Genomic DNA, 20119 nt, shown 5'->3' with positions numbered 1-20119 from the left:
GTCTTCTTCTGCACATTATTAGCTTCCATTTTCTCCTCTGGGACAAGCCTGGCTACTTTCAGCCTAGGTGAAGGAAAAGGGAGGTGGGGGGGGGGTGAAGAAAATTCCCAAAGGATAATCTGGGGGTGACGAGGGGCGCGCAGCGCACGGCCCAGCTAGCCCCCCAGCCCCGGCGCTGGCCCCTTTAAGAAGCCAAGTCCGTGGTGATGCCGCCGCTGTTTGTATTGCTAATCCCCCAGGAGCCCAGGGTTTTTTTTTTTTTTAAAGGGAAAAAGGAAAAGAAAAGAAATAAAACGGGCAGCTGTCTCTTTAAATGTGATTTCCTTCTATTGTATTTGAATCGTGATCAGGAAAAAGGAAATGAAACCAGAGACAGAGGGAGGCTGAGCAAAAAATAGACATTTGGGGGGGGGAGGCCGCCCCCCCGGGCCCGCCCCCTCCCCTCCTCCCCTCCTCCCCTCCCTCCCCTCCCCTCCTCCCCTCCTCCCCTCCTCCTCCTCCTCCTCCTCCCCTCCCCTCCCCTCCTCCTCCTCCTCCTCCTCCTCCTCCTCCTCCCCTCCCCTCCCCTCCTCCTCCTCCTCCTCCTCCTCCTCCTCCTCCTCCTCCCCCGGCCGCTGCCCGCCCCATCACACACGCGCGCTCCCCGAGCCTGAGCCAAGGTGTGCTGCGGGGGACTGGGGAGCCCAGTTCGGCAGCGGGGACGGCAGCGCGAGCCGCGGCCGGGCCGGACCGAGCCTCCGCCGCCGCGGGCTCCGGGATGGAGGGCTGAGTGCCGGGGCCCCGTCCCGAGCGTCCGTCCGTCCGTCCACCCCGGCGCTGCCAGGGAGCCGCTGAATGTCATTGAGGGCGGAGGGGAGAGGCAGCGGCTGAGCGGCCGCCCGGACCCGGACCCCCTGCGCCACAAAGGAGCCCCCCGCCCCGGCGGCGTGCCACCCCCGGGCCAATGTCCTCGGCCATCGAGAGGAAGAGCCTGGACCCGTCCGAGTAAGTGGCCGCTGCCGCGGGGGGCGCGGGGGGCGCGGGCGGGGGGGGGGCTGCGCCCCCAGCCCACCCCACCGGCACGGAGAGGGACGGGGCCGCCCCTGGCCCCCGCCCCTCCCCCACGCCGGGGACCCCTCCAGGGGGACCTCCCAAGGTGGGGAGAGGATCCGGACCGAGGTTCCGGCGGGGCGCAGAGCCGGCCCGGGGTGCCCGGGGTGCCCGGGGCGCAGAGCCGGCCCGGGCTCAACTTGTGCCGGCTCCCGGAGCGCCAGCGTCGGGCCAACTTTGCGCTGAGCCCCGACGGGTCGGGCGGGCAGGTGGGCGAGGGCTCGGAGCCCCCGGGAGGCCGGCCGGCTCCGGACCTCTCTCCCCCTTGCCCTGGACGGCGCGTCCTTCCCGGGGGTCCCATGGCTCGCCTCTCTCCTCCTCCAGAAGCCTCCCGCTCCCAGAGCAGTGAAGGATGTCAGAGATGCCCCTGGACAGCGAGAGGCTGCGAGGCTAGCTCTGATGTCCACAGGCTCGGAGAAGCCAGACAGCCCCTTCTTTAAACGTGGGGCTTGGCTTCTTTCCTTTTCTTTTTAAATTGGGCGGGGGGGGGGGAGAAGGGAGCATCGGGGCGCTCTGCGGAAGAGGGCATGGGGGGCTCTGTTTTTAGTTTTCTTTAAACTAATTTTAAAATCCATCAGCTGGCAGGTTCGGAGACTCTTTTTTAAATTCCCTTGAAGCCCCCACAAGCTAATCTGTTAGAGGGTTCCTTCCACATCCCTGAAGGGGTCAGCTAATGAGAGATCCACTTTGGCTTTCTGAAGGCTTTTGTCTTCCTTTTTTTGCATCTCGGACCCTGTTTGGAAGAACTGGACATTCCTGCCTGAAGTATTTCCCCCTTTAGTTTTCCACCACATTGTTTGTTTACCTGGGCCTTACCCTGAGACCGAGCATCGAAAAGCCTATGGCTAGTCCCATTAAACACCGGAAAGGCTCCTAATAGAATAAGAGTATAAAGAACCCAAAGCAGTTTTGAAGGTCAAGACCAGGGATCCAAAGCAGAGGAGATAATGATCATCATGTTCATGCAAAAAAAAAAAAAAGAAAAATCCCCCTGGCAGGGGTGGAGTAGGGATGGGGACAGGTTTATACTTAGAAATGGAAATTATGTCTATTTGATGCATTATTGACTTAAGAACATCTCGAAGTATAATCTTGACACAAAAAATGCACAGTAGTTGGGGCTTTTTTGTTCTTCCCATGGTCAATTCAACTCAATCAACCTATATTAAGTCCCTGCTGTGTGCAAGAGATCATGAGGGATGATTGAAAAGCAGAAGGCTGTAGATTTGTGAATTGATACCTAATACTCTGAGGTCAGAAACCCTTCATTCACTCACTAGCTCTTTTATTAGCCGATAAATTGGGAGGGATCCGTTTCCCCGAGGATAAATATTAGATATTTGTTCTTTGGAAACTTTGTACTTTAGACAAAGATTGAAAACCTGATACCTCCACTTTCCCATAAATGCTGTTGACAGACTAATTCCATTCCCTGGATCATTTTTCTCCTCCAAAGGGTACTTCCATCCAAGCCCGTTGTTGGAGTGGGCAATCAACCTAGAATCTGCCCTGGATGTTGTCAATCCGAATTTAAAGAAAACAAACCAAAAACCAAAAAAAAAAAAATTAAAAACCGAAGAGAAAATCTCAAGAAATGATCCAAGAAATCCAGGCTGAGTTTTTGAGTTAGAAAAGGGGCCAGCAGCCATAATTGGCCACTTGCTGTGTAGAAGCCTGAAAACACACTGGGATCATTTAAAATATTCATTTGGGGGTACTCCCATTTAGTCATTGCCTTGGAATTCTCACTAAACAGAACTCTGACTGTGGATAATGAGCTATTAGAACACCAATTACAGTAAGAACTCTGTAAGATAGATGGCGGGATAATATCTCATCCTGTCCGAGACTATCTTATCTCAGACCATCTTAATACTTGCTTTTGCTTAACATTTGAAAATGTAGACCACTTTCTTCTAAGATATTTAACTCCATACTCACAGGAGATTGGGTCATTTGTGGCAACTTCCCCATGTTGCAGATAGATAAAACCCTTCTGAGCTTGTTTGAGCTGGGATGATTAATTAGAAGTAAGCTTCTGGAAGGCAGGGGCATTTTTTTCTATTCCATTCTGTATCCTCAGCTCACAAAAAAAAAAGACTCTAGGCTTTTATTTTTATTTTTGTCAGACTTAGGATTTTCTTGACCAAAAAACTTCCTCTTTCAAAGCAAAGGAGCACCTGCTTTTCAATCTATAGGCCTAGAGGTTTGTCTGGTGGCACTGACAAGGCTGAATTACTTGTCCAGGGTCATAACCCAGTACCTATGCGTCAGAGGTTGTCCGACCTGACCTCAACCCAGGTCTTCCTGATTCTGTCTATCCATTAAACCAAGCTGCCTTGGATTTAAAAGACACTTAATAAATGTGAAAGGTTGGTGGATTTTTTTTTGAGGGGGGAACATCAAGTTGTTATCTAGTCTTCTCTTCCTTCCCTTTCACTCCCTACCTTTCCTTAACCATTGACATATTTTAAAATTTTACCATTTACCATACCTTAAATATATATCATAATAACCATAGGATCGCCTGTCCATTCTTCCATCCACTGGACTCCACTGCCTCTCTGTAAGCAATCTAAAGGCAATTTCATTTTCATTCCAGTCGGTTGGCATCAGTTGAGCATGAATTCTCTTTCATAGTTGATTGGGTGGCAGTGTCATCCACATCCATTTAGAGAAACAGGTTTAAAAGATGCCACATACATCTTGGAAGGCCCCAAGAAGGAAGAGGTGAGACGGGAATTCTGTGTCGACGGCTGTGAAAATCAATCAATAAACATTTATGAAGTGCCTACTCTTGCCAGGCACAAATTGCTGGAGACATCTGGATGAAAACATCTGGAATATTAATAACTTTTTTCAGGAAAGGGGAAGTAAAAAATACCTTCATGCTAAATGACTGTCATTCACCTCTGTAGAAACAAAGGAAAAAAAAGCAGCATTTGGCTGCCATGACTTCTTAAAACCGTTTTAAGAGCTCTATGGTTTTTTTTAATTGTCTTAGTTTTCAGATTCTGATGTGTTCTTGTGTCAATCTATGCTGTATAGAGATGTTTCATGTAGGCATGTCTTTTATTATATTCTGAGCAGGTACTTTCACAATAATATACATTTTGGGGACAGACACACAGATCGCTAAACACATTTTATGCTTGGACAAATTGAGACAGAATAGTTGGTCTCCTAAACTGGGGTACTGAGATTAGCCTCCTTAAGTGGAGAGGAATTCACTTTGGGAACAGGGCAGTTACCAACTGAGCCTATTTTAAAAACTTAATATGTGATTAGAATGTGATTTGGGCTCCAGAGAGGGTCCAAACAACACTCATTAACTGAGCAAAAAAAAAAAGCCCTTAAAGAGGTCACATTAACAAGCATTAAATAGACCACACCTACTCTGATGGCCAGAGGGACTAGGATCCCTCCAGTCTTTTTTTTCTAGAATAGATCAACTTTGTTATAGAAGATATAGGTATCTGGCACATGACAGACAGAAAATGCTTGTTAATTGGATGATAGTCTTCAATTTAATCTTTCTGAAACCCTTACTACTGGCCTGACACTGTCCTAGATCTCTGGGGAGTCAAATAAAAATAAACAAACAAAAATAGGCTTAACCATTTCTATTTGGTGAGTTGGAGTGCAAAATGTATGTAGTTCATCGACTGTAAGCTAACTTCAGGAGAGAACAATCCGGCTACCTTTCATCAGATTCTACACATTGAAGATTTTGGTTTGGCCCTTGTAAGCTTGAGAGGGACTCATTCAATACAGGAGCAAGGATTTAATTAAGTGCCTACTATATACCAGGCTTTACAAAACATGCTTTACAATTGTACTAAATGTTTTACAAATATTAACTAATTTGGGTTGATATGTAGTTAGAAAATTAAATAAATAAAATTTTTAAAATTTAAAAGATTGTTTGGGAAGGGCAGTAGTAGTGGCAATGGATGAAGCCTATACAGTTTTGTTTGTTTTTGTGGGGCAGTGAGGTTAAATAACTTACCCATGGTCACACAGCTAAGTAAGTATCAAGTCTCTGAGATCAAATTTGAACTCAGGTCTTCCTGATGCAGGGCCAATGCTCTATCCCCTGAGTCACTGAGCTGTTCCTGTAATGCAATTTTGAATATTAAAGAAGAAAACAACATTCTGTTGTCTCATCCTTTCCCCCTTCTTCACCTTTATTTCTCTGCCCATCACATCTTTGGGACATTTAACTGTTGTTTTTTTTTTAAGATTTTTGCAAGGCAATGTGACTTGCCCAAGGCCACACAGCTAGGTAATTATTAAGTGTCTGAAGCTGGATTTGAACTCAGGTTCTCCTGACCCCAGGGCCGGTGCTCTATCCACTGCACCACCTAGCTGCTCCTGGGACATTTAACTATTAATGTATTTTCAAATTTTTACTGTCTACCTTCCCTTCAATTATTCTTGGAGATCACCTCTCTTTTAGACTAGTTCACTAGAAAGAATGCTAGATTTGGAGTTAGAAATTTTGACTTCAAATCCCTTATTTAACACTACCTCTCTGTGTGACATGTTGCCTAACCTCTTGGGTCCTCAGTTTCCTCTTCCATAAAATAGGATTTTGTATTTGCATTATTTCTAAAGTCCCATCTCACTCTTAATCCATGATCATAGCAGTTTTGAGTTCTGTCCTTTTGCACCAACACAAAGTCTATGGATGTACTTAGGGCACAAACAGGGTGGGTGATAAGATGAAGAAAGAGAATGAGAGAGAAGGAAGGGGGGGAGATCAAGGAAAAGGAGTTGGAAAAAGTAGGGAAGTGTGGATGGTGGGCACCATTTGAATGTCTCCAATGCTGGCTAAAGATACTGTTTGTTCACTTCCCCAGGGCTTGCTCTTATGTGTAATTCCCCCCAAACACCAAAAAATAAAAACCCCCTCCAAAAAAAAAATCCCTAAAAGAGCCTAGGTCTCCCTCTCCTCCCAGGTTATTGGGGGAATTTATTTCCCAACTCTTTTCTCTTGAATATTCCAATATTCTACCCTTAAATGTATCTCATTAGTGGTGTGGTCAATTCAGTGTAGCTGAGATACATCTAAACCTCACATTCATTCCCAATAGAGTCACTTGAAAAAGACTGAGGCCACCATAATTTATTCTGCTCATCCTGGAAATGGTTCCCATGCCAGATAGACCAATCAGCCACTACTGGTCTCAGAAGGGAAGAGAAAGTATACTGTTCAAATTATGTCCAAAGAGGTAGAAAAATATGCATACCAATTGAAACTATGCAAACCACTACTAGGTCTATATACCAGAGAGATCACAAAAAAAGGGAAAAGGACCCATATGTTCAAAAATATTTTGTAACAACTCTTTTCATAGTGGCCAAGAATTGGAAATCAAGGGGATGTTTATCAATTAGGCAGTGGGTGAACACATTGTGGTATATGAATGTGATGGAATACCATTGTTCTATAAGAAATGATGAACAGGCAGATTTCAGAAAAATCTAGAAAGATTTACATGAACTGATGCTGAGTGAAGTGAACAGAACCAAGAGAACATTGTATACACCAACAGTTACATGGAGCAATAATCAACTATGATAGATTTAGCTCTTCTCAACAAGGCAATTCCAAAAGACTCATGATGAAAAATGCTACCCACATCCAGAGATAGAACTATAGAGTCCAAATGCAGATTGAAATATACTATTTTCACTTCTTTTGTTTTTTGTTTTTTCTTTCTTGTGGTTTTTCCTTTTTATTCTGATTCTTCTTTCACAATATAACTAATGTGAAAATATGTTTAAAATGATTGCACATGTATAACCTATGTCAGATTGCTTGCTATCTTGGAGAGGGGGAGGAAAGGGAGGGAGAGAGAAAAATTTGGAATTCAAAAATCTTACAAAAATGAATGCTGAAAACTATATGTAACTGGAAAAAATACTATTAAGTACAAAAAAAGAAGAATATGAACTAGTTCAAAAATGTTATACCAAGGATATATATATGTATGTATTTATATATAAATAATTGAAATATTTCTTTAAAGATTGAGAGTTTCAGCTATCAAAAGATTATGTGGTTTCATTTGCAAAAACAAAATGGAGCACCTGAAACATTTCTTTTTCTGACTTGATGATAATGATGTAATCCCTCAGATGATAAAGGTCACAGAAAGAACTATCATCCTGGATCTGCTGAAGCTTTTAGTTTATATAGTTCCTGATCAAATCTCACAGCCAGATGGTTTGCTTGAATCACCATTACCCTCAACCATGTTTCACTGTGAAATTATTTTCTCATTATTATTCATGCATAAGTAGTTTGTCACTTTATATTTCATTAGGAGAGTTTCACTTTTTAGTTAATTTTTGGCTAAGCTTTTAAGAGTCAATTAATTCTTAATAAACAGTTCTCTGTAAACTCTATTACTCACCCTCTTTTCATTTGTTTGAGTATATTCAAATCTGTATTGTCTGCTTTTCTTCTGTGTATGACCAGAATTTTTCATCAATTAGAGCGTTAATTGGAAGCCAGGTATAATTCTTCCAGAGGGTGTCAAAGATTTACACTATGTTGTTAGAAATAAACAGTTTGAATAAATTTTTTTAAAGAGAGTATGCTGTTCACAAATCATACTCATCCTTTCTAGGGAGCCAGTGGACGAGGTGCTGCAGATCCCGCCATCCCTACTGACATGTGGTGGCTGCCAGCAAAACATAGGGGACCGATACTTCTTAAAGGCCATCGATCAGTACTGGCATGAGGACTGCCTCAGCTGTGACCTTTGCGGGTGTCGCTTGGGAGAAGTGGGGCGTCGCTTGTACTACAAGCTGGGTCGAAAACTCTGCAGGAGAGACTATCTTAGGTAAGGCGCTGTGACCTGGAAGCCATTTCTTCCTCCTTTTCCCCCTTTTCCTCCTCTTCCTCCTCAGAATCCTTTCTCTAGCATCTAATCACCTGAGTTCTTTTGTGTCCAGCTACACAGGCTAATCCCCAAAAGTCAAATACAAAAAGAGGGTTTGAAAATGCTTCATGTAGGGGCAGCTAGGTGGCACAGTGGATAAAACACCGGCCCTGGAGTCAGGAGTATCTGAGTTCAAATCCAGCCTCAGACACTTAATAATTACCTAGCTGTGTGGCCTTGGGCAAGCCACTTAACCCCATTGCCTTGCAAAAACCTTAAAAAAAATGCTTCTTGTTTAGGTGACATGTTGATGTCACAAAGTTCACATTGTTTGATGAATCTCTTCCAGCTGACCCTCAAAAAACGGTCATAGACAATAAATTTGCAAGAATAGAGATGTGGCTAAAAATGTCACTTCAGATACTACTTGTGTGATTATGGCAAGTCTCTGAGCCTCAGTTTACTCATCTGCAGAATGAGGGTGAGGGTAACTGGTCTTTTCATGTACATGTACAATGTTTTGCAAACTTTAAAGATCTATTAACTGTCTGGGGTGGTGCTGATATCACAAGGGAGTGATATTATGTCATAAGTTTAGAAATGAGAAGTATCTTCAGAGTTCTAACCCTTGAGTCCATGAATTTGAATGGAAAAATATATCTTTATTTTCACTAACCTTTAGGTTTCCATTGCAAACCTCTGCATTTTAGTGCCAGGGTTAGGTTTTTTAATGCATTTTTTAAAAAATTCTGAGTTTTACAAGATTGCCTCAAGGGATCCAAGGGGTCACCCCCCACCAAAGGTTAAGAAGCCCTGCTCTAACTGGAGGGCACCTTTGAGGTCCCAATCCAACTTCCTCATTTTGCAATGAAACTGAAACCCATTGGGAGGAAAATGACCTCCTCCAAACCCAGTCTTTTTTGCTATTTACTCCTTCCCTAAACAAAAGAAACGCAGAGTGAAATAACGAGGTCTCCATCACCCAGGGGGACTGGAGCTCAAGTGATTTGGAGCTCCAGAGCCCTCTTGATGGAGGTGTTTTGGGCCAGAGAGGCTACCACACATTTCAACGACCGTGTTTGCCAGGTGCCTGGCAAGTAGCAGCATTTGGTCGGGATTCTTGACTTTCTACCTTACAAGCTGCTCCAAAGGGGATCCTGTGTCCTTTGCTGTCTGATCTGGTCAAATGTGAGCTGATATTGCTATCTCCCCAGGGCAAAGAACTCATGAGAAACCTAACCAAGGAAAACACCATTGATACCTAGTAACCTTGGCTGCTAGAGGTGGAGGCTTCTTCCAAGTTCTTGAAGTAGTTTCCATTTAGAAAATTGGAAGAAGTTTGATGGAGGAAACTACTTAGCTTTTAATCCAAAAACATGCTTCTCTTTTCAGTCCCCTGATGGATTGGGGGTCAGTTATTTTTTAGGGGTCACTAAGACCTGGATGCGACTGAACAACAGTGAAATATTTAATAGGAATGCAATATAATCAAGCAAGCATTTATTTTGGAAAAACAGATTTTTATTGATCTATTTTCTTTTTATACAGGGTATTTCTTTTTTTAATATATAAATATTTTGTTTCCCGATTATATAAAATAGTAGTTTTTACCTATCATTTTTATAAGGTTTTGAATTTTACAATTTTTCTCTCACCCCCCCAAAAGGCAGTCTGATAATCTTTACATTGTTTCCATGCTGTGAATTGATCAAAATTGAATGTATTGAGAGAAAAAAACATATCCTTGAGGAAGAAATAAAATATTAAAGATAGCAAAATTATATACAGGGTATTTCAAAAATCAGATTGCCATTTTTAAACTTATATAACTTTAAAAAAGCATTAGGATTTGGGAAAACCTAGAATTTCCCTATGGATTTCTATATTCTCCTCCCAAAGAACTATCCCTTATTAGAAAAAATTAAAAATGGGAGGAAAAAAACTGTAATAAAATTAGTCAATATGTGAAAAAGCTGATATTATCTGCAGTGTTCTACAACTATAGATCTCCATTCTGCTCAGAAAGCGTAGGGGGAGCCGCCTTCTCATTTCTCATATTTCATCTCTAGGGCCAAGCTTGGTCATTGTGATTTCTCTACATTCAGTTTTTATTTGTTTGGTTTTCATTCTTTCTATTGAAGCTGATGTCAGAGGTCCTTACTCTTCTTTTGTCATCGATTCCTTTGACAAATCTTTGAACTCCTCCGAATTCTGTTTTTTTTTCTTTTCTTTTTAGATAATGGGGGTTATGACTTGCCCAGCAACACAAAACCAGTAAAGAAAACTGTATTTAAATATATAAAATAAAGCAAATGACTGCAAAGGAAATCAAAAGTAAAAATAAAAATGTTATTTTTTTCACATTCAAATTCAGAGACCCTCTGAAATCTGTCCATAGAGCCACAGGGATACACCGACCCAACGTTAAGGACTTAGCCAGCTAGGAGGTGCAGAGGCTAGAGTACCTAGGAGGGCTGAGTTAAAAACTTGTCTCAGATACTTACTAGCCAGGTGAGCCTGGGCAAATCGCTTAATCTTCCTCAGATTTCGTTTTCTCATCTAGAAATTGAGGCTAACAATAGCATCTATTTCACAGGATTGCTGTGAAGGTCAAAATTGAGAAAACATACACAAAACACTTTATAAATCTTAAAGCTCTCTATAAATGCCTTTTTCTATAAATGCCTTTTTCATTACTATAATGATCATTTTTTCTGGTTCTCTTTACTTTACCTTGCATCAGTTCATATAAGTTTTCCATGGTTCTCCATATTCACCAATAATCATTTGTTAAGCCCCTACTATGAATGTGCACAGTTCTTTGGGAGGTACTTTAAAAATAAGATGAAAAATAGACCCAGTCCTGGAAAAGCTTACATCTTACTAGAGGGTAGGGGATCCTAAATATCCTAAAGCTAGTTTGCTAGGTCATTGAAGCAAATAAAAATGGAAATCGTTCCCATTGGGATCCTTGATTCCATTTCTGTTCAATTGTCTGAATCTTAAGTGACTCCTAGAGAGAGAGAGAGAGAGAGAGAGAGAGAGGTCACAAGGTCCATTCCCCAACTCCCACCTCAGTTCTATAATTTTATATAATTCTCTAAAATAAACCCAGTGTTGTTTATGTTAACAATTTCCATTTTGAAAAATGAGAGGAAAAACAGGCTACGAGATCACAAAGTTAATTAACTCGTGTCTCAGTGACATGAAATAATTCCCCCCCACACTATTTTTCCAGGTAACATGTTAATTAACTATGTGTTAGTGCAGGCTCTTCCAGCCATCATTTAATATTTAAATTATCATCATTAAAATGAGCAACTGAGAGTTTTAGCAGAGCCATTGCCTGACAAACCATTTAATTTTCCTTCTGAGATGATAATAGCATCATAGAATGTTGAGCTTGGGCTTTGCTTTATGGGCCCAGCAGTGGCTTTGCTTCAAGGCAACATCTAGAAAATGACAGAATGATTACTTGGGAATGGCTTTGGTCATTCTTTCCTTTAGGACTGGTGTTCTGAACTTGGAAAGATTTTTAAGGATTCATGAACTTGGATGGGGAAAAAAATAATATCTTTATTTTTGCTAACTTCCAAATCACACTTAGCATTGAATTTTTTATTTTAAATCTCATTCTGAGAAGGGCTCTGTAAGCTTCTCTGGACTGCCAAAGGGGTTTTGACAGACAAAAAATTAATAACTCTTGTTGACCCTAGTTTTGAAACAGCGATGATATGTAGCATTACTCAGAAGAGTGGAGGCAGTGTGTCAGAGGACCTGGGTTCGAATCCCACCTTTTAAACTTACTACCTCTGTGATCTTGGGCAAATTACTTTCTCTCTAGACCTCATCTATAAAATATTTGAGTTGGATTCAATGTCTCCTAAGGTCCCTCACACATTTTGAGTTAAAAGTCTAAATTACGCCCTCCTTACCTCTAGAGCTAGCCTCCCATAAACTCTTCTTCATGGAAAACATTCACTGGAATCTAAGGCGGAACTTCAGAAATACCTCTAGCAACTGCCTCTCACTCCTTGCTGTATCGTTCCCTCCTGGGAGCAGCTGCCCCTCTTCATATCCCCTCCACCATGTTGGTTTCTTATCAACCGCTCAATGAAATGTTTTGGGGTGAGTGAATATATGGACCACAGAACTCCTGATGCCAGTCCCTGTTACAAAGTGATTTGATTATTGTTCTTGTTGAAATCTGACCCTAAATTTCCTGAATAACTTCATTTTCCCCTCAAGGGTTTGAGGCTCCAGTCATAGGGGCATAGTTGTGCCCATTGGACCTCATTGTGTCTTTGAGCCATCACTGTGGTGGCCCAAGAAATGTCCATCCCAGTCTCCTTCCATTCTTAGAATTCACTAAGGCAAGCCAGTCCTTCTTCTGTCAGATTGGGAAACTTCTACCCAGAACATTCCAGTTGCCAAGAGGGAGTTTTCCTGATGCTCTGGAAAAACTCCTAATGGACATTGGTATGCAGAGGCAAACCTAGGAGGATAGACTGGTCCAGAAAAATGAGGCCTTTGCTTAACAATGCACTTTGATGATTTTATTTTTGCCAAGATGCTTTCATATTCACATAAATTGACCCTTCCTCTGTCCAATTTACCATTTCACCCTTTGGTGTTTAAAATTAGTCCCCTCTCATTCCACCAGGGCAACAATCAGGCACAGTTTTGGGGTATCTGTGATGGAGGATACCATCTGTATCCAGAGAAAGAATTGTGGAGTTTGAACAAAGACCAAAGACCATTCATTACCTTTAATTAAAAAAAAGTTATTTTATTTTGTAAAAAATATTTTGTAAAAAATAAAATAAGTCCCCTGCCCACAAGAACATCTGGAGATAGAGATATACCCATAAACACATGTATATGTATATGCATATATGTGTATATATATATATATATATATATATATATAAATATAAATATCTATACCTATATACATGCATGTAAATGTGCATTGATTCAGTGGTAGATGGATACATGGTTATCTATATATAAGTGTGTGTGTGTGTGTGTGTGTGTGTGTGTGTGTGTGTGTGTAGAGAAATTATAAGAGAGTAAGACTTCACCATTTCTAGGTCCACATAAAAAATAAATAAATAAACAAACAAATAAATAAATAAAAAATTCAATGCTAAGTGTGATTTAGAAGTTAGTGAAAATAAAGATATTATTTTTTTCCCATCCATATTTCTAGGTCCCATATTCTTCTCTTAGACATCTTCATGACCTCTTGGTCACTTAACTCTTTGTCCCTTCTCATCTCTGGACCTCGAAACAATGATCAAATCCCTGCTACCATTCCTAGGAAGGAATCAATTGCTCTGACTATACACCATCCCTGTGAATCCCCTGACCGAAACAACCTTCACTGGCCACGGCTCCTCCAGCTCATTTTACAGATGAGAAAATTGAGGCAAACAGGGTTACATGACCCACTAGGGCCACACAGCTAGCAAGGGTCTGAAGGGGGATTTGAACCAATGAAGATGAGTCTTCCTGCTCCAGGCCCACTACTCTATGGACCAGGAACCACCTAGTGCCCCCAGCACATAGTAGGCATTCTTGTTTACTCGACTGCCTGGTTATTAGCATGTGGTTGAAAGGAGCACTGGGTTCATCTTCTAGACTTACTACCTTAGTCTGCTGGTTGCCTCAGTTTTGTCTTCTAGAATATGGCAGAAATAAAATAGATGATCTCTGAGGTTTCTTCCAGCTCAAAGTCCTATTGTATAAAATAAGGCAAATCCAAATTGGAATTTTAAGTGATGCTAACAGCTATTGTGAAGAGGTTTTCATAACAGTGGAATTTGACCTCCAGATAGTATAGCTTCATTTAAATGTCCAAGAAGATATTTCCAGGGGCGTCTAGGTGGCTTAGTGGATAAAGCTCTGGCCTTGGAGTCAGGAGTACCTGGGTTCAAATCTGGTCTCAGACACTTAATAGTTACCTAGCTGTGTGGCCTTGGGCAAGCCACTTAACCCCATTTACCTTGGAAAAACAAAAATATATTTCCATTGGGACTTCCTGGCAAGGAAGAATGGAACCTTCAATCTTCCCATGTAGTTTTTCCACATTATTTGGAAAGATGTTTTTTCCACACTTCTATGTAAACAAACCCAATTAACGAGAACTAGGTCTTTCTGCTGAATTTCTTTTTATTTCCCCACTGGAATTAGGTGACTCTCACAGTAAGCTTAGTGATTTGTGAAATGACATCAGGCCAGTCTTATCCTCTGGTAAAATAAAATTTTAGACAATTTATACCAGTTCCCACCTAAAATTATTTTCCCTTTCCACAGTGCTAGGCTAGAGATTTATTCCTTTGGGGTGAATATTTTTCTCTTTAAAATGCAAACACCCCTGAATGGGTAATGGTGGAAATATTATTTTTCTATAGCTCTCATTTGATCTGTAACAACCCTGTGATTTAAGCTGATATAAGCTCTATGGGTGTCAATTATTCCCATTTTATGGACAAGGCAATATTCAAACTAGGTCTTTCCTTATTCCCAAATTCTATCCTCTTTTCCCACCATGTCAAGCAATGTCTCTCTCTTTCTCTCATTGCCTTATTCAATATCTGGCATCTTAAGATCCCAAAATGAAAATTTCCAGAAATACTATTCCAGAGCTCCCAGGTCAAGGAGAAAATATTGCCAAGGAGTCATCTTAAAACCATCATAGGATGGAGAAGTCCAAGGTTCTCATATATTTATATGGATGAACACTGGATAAGAGAGAAGCTAAGCTAAGGGGGAGAGCAAGACAAAGGGGTTCCCCAACAATTTTCTAGAATCTATTTTTAATTGGGGGTGTGACTAGGTGGTGCAGTGGATAAAGCACTGGCCCTGGAGTACCTGGGTTCAAATCTGGTCTCAGACACTTAATAGTTACCTAGCTGTGTGGCTTTGGGCAAAGCCACTTAACCCCATTTGCCTTGCAAAAACCTAAAAAATAAAAATAAAAAAATACTGGGGAGCATTGATGATCAACCACTCTTGGGAAAGTCTTCCAAATGACTAGTCCCAAGGGATTCTCCCAATTTGCTCTGAGAACACTGTCCTAATCAGTCTGCAAACCTTTATTATACTAAAGTCATTTTGTTTTGCTTCCTTAACATTTTGTTATTATTTGTTTGGGGGCTTTTCCCTCCTTTCCCCAGGCTTTTTGGCCAAGACGGCCTCTGCGCTTCATGCGACAAGCGGATCCGAGCCTATGAGATGACCATGCGTGTGAAGGAGAAAGTGTACCATCTGGAATGTTTCAAATGTGCAGCCTGTCAGAAGCACTTTTGTGTCGGTGATAGGTATCTCCTCATCAACTCAGACATAGTGTGTGAACAGGACATCTATGAATGGACTAAAATCAATGGGATGATCTAGGCAAGAGGCCAGAGTCTCTGGTCAATGTTTTGCTGATGACACAAACCAATAGTCTGGGTAGGGAGGGGATGGGGTGGGGGTGGGGGGAACCGCTGAGCTATGCACTCTGGGTTACCGGGTGGGATGGGGTGATTTCTTTAGGGATGCAACCTTAGGCCCTTTTCAGCAGCCCAGCATAGCGTCAGAGTGAGCTGCCCAGGAGCAAGGAAATCAGATTTAAATGCAACAAAGATGTTGACTTTTAGAAAGAATTTCTAGTGGAAGGCTATCGGTAATAACTGACATTATTAGCTGAGGTGTGGGGAGGTTGGGTGGGGGGGCAAATAATGATGGGCTAATGGGATCTCATACCTTCAGATAGTGAGTTATCCATATTAAAAGATGTCCTGACTTTGACATTTGCAAATGAGAAATGTGCAATTGGATGATTTTGTTTCTCCCTGGGGTTTTCCAGTAATCCTGTTTAGATCCCTTTTCTTCACACAGAGGAGAAGACAAGGAAAGAGAGAGGCCATCCCTTTTCTTGGTTGATTTCCCAAGGCCTTAAGCTTTGGACATATGGGAAAACACGTTTGCATGGGGACATGTTTCAGTTGGGAATGCTCATTGCCACTTTTAACCAGGACGCTTCCCTAAAGATCGATAAAATGTTGGGGAACCACTGTTTTTAGACACCTCTGTTCAAGGTGAAGGATTTCACAGATTGTTTCTATACAAATGTAAATCTAAGCAGAGTTGTTCAACTATTTTATTATCTTAGATTATATCAATAAAGTATTTGTTGTGTGTAGTAAAACCCTGCAGATTTAATAAAAATGGAAGACTAAGATGCTGTGTTATTTTTTTTGGATGATAGCTTAGTTTGAAGTAGTAGTTCAGTTCCATGTTATGCTAAGCATGGGAACACAGTGACAAAAAAGATGGATCCTAAATTCTGGGGGGAAGGAATATGTCCATAGATAAGGATCAGATGGATTTGTGATTTTAATCAATCAAACATTCATTAATTATCCCTTATTATGTGCCAGCTTTCCAAAACAAACAAAAAATACCAACACCAGTTTAGCTAGGTGGTATCAGTGGATAGAACACTGGGCTTGGAGTCAGGAGGACCAAAGTTCAAATCCAGCCTCAGACACTTAATAATTACCTAGTTGTGTGGCCTTGGGCAAGCCACTTAACCCCATTGCCTTGCAAAAACAAAAACAAAAAATTAGTTAGCCCTTCCACCTTGCCACTTTCACCATCAAAGTTTCAATATATCATATGTTGATATAAGAAATTTGAGGGGAGATTTACAGAAACCAAAATGACATGCACAGGCCAGCAGACAACACATAAAAACTTTAGAAATTCAGAAATGTGTAGATTATATGTATGGTATTGTATAATATTAACCCAAACTTGGGGCAGCTAGGTGGCACAGTGTATAGAGTGCTAGCCCTGGAATGAGGAGGACCTGAGTTCAAATTCAGTCTCAGACACTTAATAATTGCCTAGCTGTGTGACCTTGGGCAAGTCACTTAACCCCATTGCTTTGCAAAAACTAAAAAAAAAATTAACTCAAATTTTACAATAAGATACTATAAACACCTACCTACAAAAGAAAAAGAAAATACTTCTTCTCTGGTACAAGGGGAGAACCCAAAAATTTTACTAGGATATTCTAGGTCGAGGGGTATTCATACCCCTAACCCCTGATGTAGAAAACATCCCTGAGTATAAAGCTTGGAAGGAAGGTGGATTGAGGATGAAGAAGGAGATTCTGCCATTTCTACTTGCCTACTTTGCATACAAAGTTGAAAAGGAAGGATGGTGTAAATGGATATAACACTCAGACTGGACACTAGAAAACCTCAATTTGAGTCCCTCTGCCACTAATGAACTGTATGACCTCTGGCAACTGACTTAATTTTTCTATGCCTGGAAAATTCCCCATCTTCTACATTACTGTTTCTATCTGGCCTCAATATCAGAAAATCCTGAGTTCAAATCCTACCTCTGACATATACATACTAGTTGTATGACAATAGACACATAAATAAACATGTATTGGGGTGGCTAGGTGGTGCAGTGGATAGAGCATGGGCTCTGGAGTTAGGAGGACCTGAGTTCCAATGTGGCCTCAGACACTTAATAATTGCCTAGCCATGTGACCTTGGGCAAGTCACTTAACATCATTGCCTTTCAAAAAAAAGTAAAAATTTAAAAATAAACATGTATTAAGTGGTATGAGCCAGGGAAAAGAATAACAGCAACAACAAAAAAATAATCCTTGCCTTCAAGGACCTCTTGCTGCAATGGATAAGACAATCCCAAAGTAGAGAGTGACTTCAGAAGAAAGTAGAAAGCAGTGTGACTCTCTGGATCTCAGTTTCCTTGTCTATAAAGTGGGGTTATACGAGATAACTTCTGATCCCTTCTAGTACTAAATCTACAATCCTATGAATCTCCAGATGGAGAGGAATTTGTACACAGCGATGGAACTACACATTTGGATCCTCAAAAAAGACTTAAGAAAAATAAAAGAAAGTAAACAAATGTCTTATTTGGTCCATTCCATTGGACTTTTCTCTTCCCATCAGAGTTTAAATCAAGCAGACGGATACCCATATTGTTAGCGATCACATAACAGGTCAACATTTAGCTCAAAGGGATGTAGTTTAATTAAATTGTTATTGTTAGCTGTTTATTATTGCCCTTGTACTGTAGAAAACATATAAAAAAGCGCAGATCGCTGCCCTCGGGAGCCAGTAACCTCGAAAGGACACAACTACATAAAATAAGGTTTCCTTTGGGAGTGAAGGTAATTACCTAGCTTGAAATGTGGCAAAGATGCTGAGTTTGACACTTCGATTTTCAGAGACGGGAATCTCAGAGTATTTTATAACAAGTGCTTAAAAGGACTTCAGTTGGAGGATTCATAAAGCAGGACACACCTTCAGAGATGTTGGCTGGGGAGCCTTCCCCTCGGGGGCTGGACAGGGCCAGTGGCCTGATCCAGAGTGCCCCCTGCTGACCATTCATTCTGACCTCTAGCTAGAGGACATCACTACCCTCCACACAAGGTTCTTTCTTTCATAAGGTTCTTGTTTGGAGGTAGGCAAGTATTAACATGCTTAATCACCAAAAAGAAAAATTAATTAAATAAGCAACTTGTAAGGTACCAGTGTGATAAATGAACTATGAGATGCCGCCTTCAAAAACTCCCAACCTCAACCAAGCTACTGATTAATCTTTTTCTCTGTAGGCAGAATAATTAGACGGCCAGGACTCTCTTAGTCTGCAAAATGCCGAAAATGGCCAGGAAGTTTGATGGTACAATGTGGCCTATTTAAAACAAAACTAATTTTCATGCATCCTGGCTCCCTGAAGGGTTGTGGGCATTTTTGGGGGGATGGGAGAGAGGGGAGGCGCTAAACTGTCCCTATCTCTAGTTAGGAAGGCAATCCATTAGTAGCAGTGTGTAATAGAGAGTAGAGCTCTGTTGAAGATGAAGATTGATTGTTGAATAATTATATATGGCATAGGCAGAGCTAGCTAAGCGTGGGCAAGTGTTTCAACAATTTCTCATTCACGCTGGGCCCATCTCAACAATTGGTTTGTGTGCCATCAACTGGAACAATTATGTGTTGGTTAGACCCCATTGCCTGTTTATTATTAAATATTTTTTATTTATGGAAGTACAGTCCAAATTAATTGTTGGAAAATGTCTGCATATAAAGATGAAGATTATACAATGGTTAAAAACCTATAGTTGAGTTTCCCATCACCCATCTGACCTTGGGCAAGTGATGTTAACCTTTCTCTACCTCAGTTTCCTCATCTATGAAGGAGAGATAATAGCATTTATCACTTGGTATTGTTGTAAGGCTCAAATGAGATATTTGTAAAGTGGTGTGGGTACCTTAAAATGCTGTGAAAGTATTAGCTATGATTATTCCTATTACCCACGTTCTTAAGCAATTCACTTCATCTCCTTGGCCTTCAGTTGTTGATAAAATGAGGGATTGGATTAGCTGGATGATCTGAAACTGTCTCTGAACACACTTAGACTCAGCAGAGTTTATGCATATATATTATATATTTATATATCCACACACACATAGCAAAGCTATCATACATCATATAAACTAAACTATATATATAGATATATAAATATACCATATATACCCCATATAGATATTATCTAGACATCATATTATAAATACACTATATACATGAATTTGTATATATGTATCTCTCTCTCTCTATATATATATATAGATAGATAGATACATATATGTTTCCTCATCTGTAAAATGTGGATGATAATAATAATCTACTATCCAGAATTATTGTGAGAAACGAATAATAGTATGTATAAATTTTATTCCCTTCTTGCATCTTCTGTAGCACAATGTCTGGCAATAGTTAATAATTAATCAATGATTTTTCTTTCCCTTCTCAGTCTACCAAACTACTTGATATAGGACAGTAATTGGTTCTCAAATTTTTTTGCTTAAAGTGCAGTAACATTCTTTGCCATCAGAGAGGGGAGAGACTAGAGAATTAAGTATAATTGCACGTAAGCTCCATAAGATGCTCCAAACCACAGCTATAAGGGATAGAATATTGGCATTGAAGAAGACATGGGTTGTAGTCATGCCTCAGCTTTTTCCTAGCCTCAGAGACCCTGGGCAAGTCAATTAATCTCTCAGACTCAGTTTTGTCATCTGTAAGATGAGAATAATGGT

At 40.8% G+C, this 20119-nt stretch overlaps 1 protein-coding gene across 1 annotated transcript; it reads left to right on the top strand.

Moving 5' to 3' along the window:
* Positions 1 to 687: 687 nt before the first annotated feature.
* Positions 688 to 15469, top strand: LMO2 (LIM domain only 2). Its single transcript, XM_074230452.1, has 3 exons — positions 688 to 984; positions 7728 to 7943; positions 15164 to 15469. Exons 1-3 carry the CDS (start codon positions 944 to 946, stop codon positions 15381 to 15383), a joined length of 477 nt encoding a protein of 158 aa, XP_074086553.1. The 5' UTR covers positions 688 to 943; the 3' UTR covers positions 15384 to 15469.
* Positions 15470 to 20119: the final 4650 nt, after the last annotated feature.

The sequence above is a fragment of the Macrotis lagotis genome, chromosome 3 (genome assembly GCF_037893015.1).
Source record: "Macrotis lagotis isolate mMagLag1 chromosome 3, bilby.v1.9.chrom.fasta, whole genome shotgun sequence".
NCBI classification, from domain to species: domain Eukaryota; kingdom Metazoa; phylum Chordata; class Mammalia; order Peramelemorphia; family Peramelidae; genus Macrotis; species Macrotis lagotis.
This window is presented reverse-complemented; position numbering and strand designations above follow the sequence as displayed.

Bases quoted from the DNA above. Each gene is read 5' to 3' on its own strand.
- LMO2 (XM_074230452.1), top strand. From the start codon at position 944: ATGTCCTCGGCCATCGAGAGGAAGAGCCTGGACCCGTCCGA. The intron at 985-7,727 runs GTAAGTGGCCGC...CATCCTTTCTAG, and splicing joins AAGAGCCTGGACCCGTCCGA to GGAGCCAGTGGACGAGGTGC. The intron at 7,944-15,163 runs GTAAGGCGCTGT...TCCTTTCCCCAG, and splicing joins TGCAGGAGAGACTATCTTAG to GCTTTTTGGCCAAGACGGCC.